Here is a 6,644-nt window from a genome sequence, read left to right on the forward strand (position 1 = left end):
ACTGCACAGTCTTTGCCAAGCGTTGTGCTGGGTGCTGAACACACCTTGCTTTAACCCTCACTACTATCCATTTTCTAGATGAGGAAACTGAGGCTCAGAGGTGAGGGAGTGACTTTGGACAAGTCACGTCACCTCTCCCAGCTCAGTTCCCTCATCGTTTAAAGAGAGGTGGTAATGGTGGATGAGCTCCAGGGAGCTGTGGGAATAACTTGAGCTGCCCTCTTCCTACCTGTTCTGGGGAGGGTGATATTAGCTGGGGGTGTGCAAGTGGAGATTTCTAAAACCAGACCTACTTCCTTTCCATATTGGGTGTAGGATCATAGCGTGGTTCTGCCCTGAGAAACAGGCAGAGGGCATGAGTGGCACAGGCCCCCACTCTAGAATCATTCCCATTCTGCCTCTGCAACCACGGGGTCCCAGGTGCCTGGGGTCTGTTCAGATCTATGATTTTACCTAAGGGGCTCTTCAGCTGCGGAGAACATGGTTCTTTAATTCTAAATTCTGGTGCACTCAAGGTCCCTTCTCCAAATGACGTCACCACTGCCCATTGCTGTACCTTAAATGTCACTTTCACATACTCTTTTGACCTTTAGGTGTTTTTAAACTTAGAGATTTTCCCCCATCAAGATGCGAATGACAGGGGGAAATGATACCTCGAGGGACACATAAAGGCTGATGAAGCCAACACCTTCACTATGGCTTAGTGCCTCGGGTTCAGGCTCATACCTCTGACCACAACAGCCTCCTTTGCACTGACTTTGTCATCAGAGTGACCATCATATCAGTCAGTGTCTTGGCTAGCAGGCAACTGTCCAGCGCTAACCGTTAGCACAGAACATTTGAGCTGTAGGCTAACAGTTTCATGATTGCCAACACAGACCAGTGTATTCCTCAAACCTTAATTATAAGCTAACATTTTAATTATCAGCTACCTCCTTGGTTAATAGCTAACATCCTAGTCATCTTGTAACATATTAATCAGCAGCACATATTTGAGTTACAGCTAACACTTTGGTTAACAGCTAACATCTTGGCTATGAGCGAATGCCTGAATCATCAGTGAAAGCTTTCCTTAATAAGGAACATCTTAGTTACCAGCTGAAATGTTGGTGGTAAGAGAATTCAGTTCATTTGACTTAGCAGCAAAAATCCAAGTGGGTGCTTCTCAAGCCTCAATATGCATTTGGGTTATCTCGGGCGACCGTTCAAATGCAGGTTCTGACACTGTAGGTCTGGGGGAGGCCCACCGGGTCTGCGTGTCTAACAAGCCCCTCGGGGAGCAGATGCTGCTATTTGCACTTGGCAAGGCAAGGGTCCAGGTTGTCTGTTAAGAACTGGTCATTAACAGAGTTGCCGAAGCACTCATTACCAGCTAACTTGTTGGTAACAATCCCAACATTATTTATCTGCTCACATCTGCACGACTACCAACACCTTGACATGGGAACCAGCGGTGTACAGGAGCTTGTGCAGGCTCAAGAGAGCTGACCGTTGGGAGTTTCAGGAATTTTGCGAACCGGTTGTTAAGCCCTCAATAACTTGAAATCAGACATGGTGGGAATCTTTACACGATAAAATGGGGAAATGCTACAAACCAGGGCTTTACTTGCTTTCAGAGGACTGGCTTATCAGCCCACAGCCTCTCTTAGGTCAGGGCCAGTTTCAGGCAGGGAGGCCTGTGGGGCAGGAGGTGCTCTCTGCAGAGAGCCAATCTCCATGAGGCAGGAGAGGGACAGAAGCAGTACTCACTTTCCCTGTGGACTTGACGCCCTTCCAGATGCAGAAGAAACAGACCAGCCAGACGAAAAGGAGGCAGAGAGCAAGGTCCCACTTCAGCGAGCCGGGGTTGTCAATTCCAGAAGACAAGTTCAGCACGTTGCGCCTTGAAGGAGACAGAGCCACAAGTCAATAGGGCCCAGCCCCAGGGCAGAGGGAACCAAGGCCTAGACTCCAACAGGGGTTCAAATCCCGGCTCAGGTGCTGCATTTGCACAAATCACCTGTCCTCTCCTGGCCCTGGAATCCTCGTTGATTTCAGGAAATAGTTAATCCCCCTGTCACAGAGTTGTGGGGAAGTCAATCAGGAAATAAATTCAGACTCCTAAATCAGGCGAACCTGGGTTCAGCCCAGCCTGACCTCAGGCAAGTTAAGTAAACCCCTGAGCCTCAGTTTCCCCATCTGTACAATGGGTACTGATTTCCATGTGATTGTTTGTCAGCAGATCTTTCTTCCCTGGCTTCAAACTCGGCTCCACGGTGTAATCACTGGCTTTGGATCAGTTATCCAACCTCCTAGACCCCCTCATCTATAAAATGGGACTAGCTACTGTTTCCCAACATGCCTCTTTTATTTCAGTCACCGTTATCTTATTTGAATCGCTCTCTAAAATGTAAGCCTCAAGGGGGCAGTGTTCTATCTGTAGCTATAAAACACCCATCTACCTCCTATCATCGACTGTTGTTAGGAGAAAACCTACAAGAAGTACTAACTACAGGGTTTGGGGTTGCAGCCAACCCTTGAGAAACCTAGTAGCTACTACTGTCGTGATGCTGAGAGGCCCAGAGCAGATCCTGGCAACCAAGTAGTGCTGGTTCCCCGCTTCCCTTCCAGGGTTGTGAATGTCTCGGAAAGGGGCAGGTAGACCATTTGAAGGACACTCGGCATGGGACAGCCACCAAGCCTGCCCAGCATCACATGGCACAGCCTGGGACTCTGAAGTCCAAGAATCTTGGTGACGCACATAAGCACCTACTCACAGACACACTCCTGAGGGGCCGAAGCCATCTGAAGCCAAGACAGGGCAGCACACGGTGCTGACAGCTGAGAAAACCATGCAACTTAATGCCCAGAAACTGTCCCCATTGTCCCAGGGCTCTGACTGCTGTGTCAGTGACCTAGGGTAGCCACACCAAGCAAAGGGACGTCGGCCCTGCACACCAGTCACCTGCCCAAAGAATCTCCAGGCCGCAGACCATAGGAGATAGGGTGCTCGTGCTCCCCTGGGAGAAGCTGGGCTCCCTTCTAACGAAAGTCAGCTCCCTATTTGAAGGCCACACTCTTGAGCAGAGAGGAGAGTGTGACTTTGTGCTTCAGTTTCCTCTTCTGTAAAACATGAACAGCTCCTGCCCAGGGTGCTAGAGGGAAAGCCTTCTAGACCATGTCTGGCTCTCAGCCAGTTGCCAGACGTTCCCCGTACTCAGGGCTCTGGGACTTGGAATATGCCCACTTGACAAGGACACTTTTTCATTGCTTCTCCTTTTTTTTCAAGAGAAGCTTCAACATGAGGACCTTGAATAAATCCAAAATTCCCATCTCAACTGGCATTCAAATGAGGCCTTTCTTTGGTTCACTGCCGTGTTCTCAGCACCTAGAACAGCACGTGATACATAGTAAAGCCTCAATAAATATCTGTTGAGTGAATGAATGAAAAAGACTCAACTCAAGTGAATTGTTAAGTCTGCATATCACACTAGAACAATTCATGAACTATTTCTACTAACAAGCCTTAAGGAGGGGCAGCTTTGTTTTTTTTCTTGCTGGTCACCCCAACATCAATGGGCTCCCCACTGGCCCCTAGGACAGTGTGTGCTCTTGATAACACCAACACCTTTTCAATTTATCTCATCTGATCCAAGGACTAGAAGCCATTTGCCCCATTGTACAGATGGGGAAAATGAGGCTTGGAGGATCTAACTGGCCACAAACACAGACAGCAGGGGACAGAGCTGCCACCCTACTCCCAGGCCCGTCTCACTCCAAAAGCCAGTGTTACCTGGACGCCACCTAATTGCCCGTCTGATTCAGAGAAAACAGAGCCTAAACTTGAAAAAGAATCTCTCCGGTCCCTGCTATGGGCCGGGGTCATCTGGAGCCTCGGGCAGGACAACCCCATAAGGCAGGGCTAGCTGCCAACTGCATCCCGGCTGGGGCCCTGCCAAGCACGTGGCTCTGGCGGCTGCAGCAGCTTTAGAACAAAAAGCCCTTCCCCGTGCAGCCTCTAGAGCTCGGCACCTTCCATGGAGGCCCAGGGCATGCTGGGCAGCGGCCCAAGGCTTCCTTGTGAATGGGCAGCGTCAAGGAGAGCACTTTTCCACCTCCACACCTTCGCATCTGCTCCAACGCCAAGCACACAGCCCCACGCTTCCAGGGAAGTCTTCCCTCATGCTCCACAGATGACTAACTGTAGAGTCCCATTCTGTCCTCTAACACTGGATGTCACCCTCAGGTGACAGGTTTGGCTTGCCTACCAGACTCTAGACATCCCAAGGACAAGAATCTCACAGACAGGCACACACAGTGGGTGCTCAGCTAAGGCTGAGGAGGTGCCCAGTCATAAGACAGTCTTTTCTCCTGAAGGGCAAGCTGGCCAAGAAGCTTGACTCCCCAGGGCCAGGGTTCTGATGGCACCAAGCCCTTAGGAAGTTCACTGGCACCTTGCTGCCTTCTCCCACCACCGTGCTGGGCAAACCAGTGGTGCCCACTATGGGAGGGAGCCTGCCACATTGGCTTGCTCTGGGCAACTGACCAGTTATGGAGGTCACAACAAGGAAACTGAGTCACAACTGGCTTCTCCAATTGCTGGTGGCAATCCCCTTGTAGGACCTCCGGTGACATTTTAAAGCATGTTTTCTTTGACCCAGCAATTCCATTCCCAAGAGTCTCCCCTACAATTACAGTCACGTGTGGCCAAAGGCAAGGCCCACCCCACAGCTGTCTGTAGGAACAAAAGATTGGAAACCACCCAAATGGCCATCAATATGTGTTGAGCAGGCACAGAGACNATTTTCTAGATGAGGAAACTGAGGCTGAGAAAGGCGATGTCAGCTGCCTGGGGTTACGGGTCTAGCTGGTGGCAGAGGTGGGATTTGGTCTGGGCCAGCTAGTTTCAGGGTCTGGTATCTCGTGTGTGTGATTACGTTCTTCCCCAAATCCAGACTAGGACACAGCCTCTCCCCTCGGCTGCCTCTTCGCAAAGCCACCCTTGTTTTGCAGAATTTGCTGCTCTGAGGACAAGCCCCTGAGAGCCACTCTCTCAATTTTTCCATGACTCCCCCGGGATCCTTGCGGGAAAAAGGCTGATGCCAACCGCCGCCAGTGGGCCTCTGGCGGTGGCCCAGCAGGCCTTGCCACAGGACACAGTAGTTTTCCACTCTTGCTGGCAAACCTCTGTGGCTCCTCTGAGCCCTCAACCCAAGTGCCCTGTGGCCCAATTGCCCTGGAAACTTGCAAGGACAACTCTTCCTCATTCTCTAGAGACAGTGGGAAGAAGGTACACCGTGAGGCAGTAGGGAGATGGACTAGTCTCCTGCTGCCATGAGCTTCCACTGAGGGTGAAGGCCTGGGCAGGAGGGGCCCTGAGGGTCCTCACCGCACCCCTGTGTGTGGGAGGATGGGGAGTGGCATTGCTAACTCATTCACACAAGGGGAACATGAGGCTCAGAGAGGGAAAGGGACTTACTCGCCCAAAGTCACACAGCTTGGAGTGGGCAGAGCTTGTCTGGCTCTGACTGCCACCCCTGCGTCACTGGTAAGCTCTGAACAGAAGAGCTGCCCTAGAGACTGGCGATGGAGAGGCACAGCCTCGGGACATGTTTGAGCTATGTCCCCTTTGGGTCCCCAGGGCTGTACTTCCAGTGTGAGGGTCTGGACTTCTGTCACCTTCCTAAACCACAGTGGCCGTGACTCTCGTCTGTGGCTAAGGCTGGAAGCCATGGCTAAAACTGGGTGGGCAGGCAGGCAGGCCAAGCTCGAGCCTGTGTTTGTCTTGGCTTCTTTGGGCTGGCCCAGGCCCTGCTATTGTTCTGGGAACCACGCCTGCCCCTCAGGGCCCTGGAGCCGCCTGAGGAGAAAGTTGTCTCTAGGGACAGGCTTGGGGGACCTTTGGCATGTCACGTCTTCAACTGGCCACAGATGTAGCCTGGAACCCTCTATGTTTTGTGCTGATTCTATTCTCCTGCCTCCTCCATTGTGTCTCAAATGTTGCTCCCTGTTCCTGGTAGACATCAGCCTCCTCCATCAGACTGGAGGCGCCTCCGGGGTCTGGGTCAGACACACCTCAGGGCCTTTGCACTAGCTGTTCTCGCTCCCTGGAATTTTTTTCTCCTCCAGATATCCACATGGCTCACCCCCTCACTTTCTTCAGATCTTTGCCCGAAGTCACCTTCTCAGAGAACCTTGCCTGGACGTCCTACCTAACATTGTACGCAATATTCCCTGTTCTCCTTTGCGGCATTATTCTTTCCCATAGCTCTTGTCACTACCTTATTCCTACAGATTTTACACACATTCACCTTATTACACATTAACCAATGAATCTGTCAGTTCTTGGACCACGGGACTTTTTGTCTGTTTTCTTGATCCCTGCACATCCCTCAGCCCCATTCCTACAACAGTGCCTGGCAAATAAAGAGTCTCAAAATACATATATGCGTGCATAAGTAAATAATCATGTCTCCAGCATTGCTCAGGACCAGTGCTCCATAGACACTTCTTGAGAGACTCACCTCTATGTGAGGAAAAGGAGGCAAGGTGAGGAAGGGATTGGCATTTACTGCACAGTCTTTGCCAAGCGTTGTGCTGGGTGCTGAACACACCTTGCTTTAACCCTCACTACTATCCATTTTCTAGATGAGGAAACTGAGGCT

At 51.2% G+C, this 6,644-nt stretch overlaps 1 protein-coding gene across 4 annotated transcripts in view; it reads right to left on the reverse strand.

Annotated features, from left to right (window-relative positions):
* SLC6A6 (solute carrier family 6 member 6) overlaps positions 1-6,644 on the reverse strand; it is an 88,755-nt gene that overhangs the window by 26,084 nt on the left and 56,027 nt on the right. For all 4 annotated transcript variants that reach the window (XM_019645981.1, XM_019645982.1, XM_019645984.1 and 1 more), the window contains one exon: positions 1,750-1,882. In XM_019645981.1, coding sequence (XP_019501526.1) covers positions 1,750-1,882 — 133 coding nt within the window. The remainder of the gene's footprint in view (positions 1-1,749; positions 1,883-6,644) is intronic.

Source organism: Hipposideros armiger, unplaced genomic scaffold, assembly GCF_001890085.2.
Source record: "Hipposideros armiger isolate ML-2016 unplaced genomic scaffold, ASM189008v1 scaffold_96, whole genome shotgun sequence".
Lineage (NCBI taxonomy): Eukaryota > Metazoa > Chordata > Mammalia > Chiroptera > Hipposideridae > Hipposideros > Hipposideros armiger.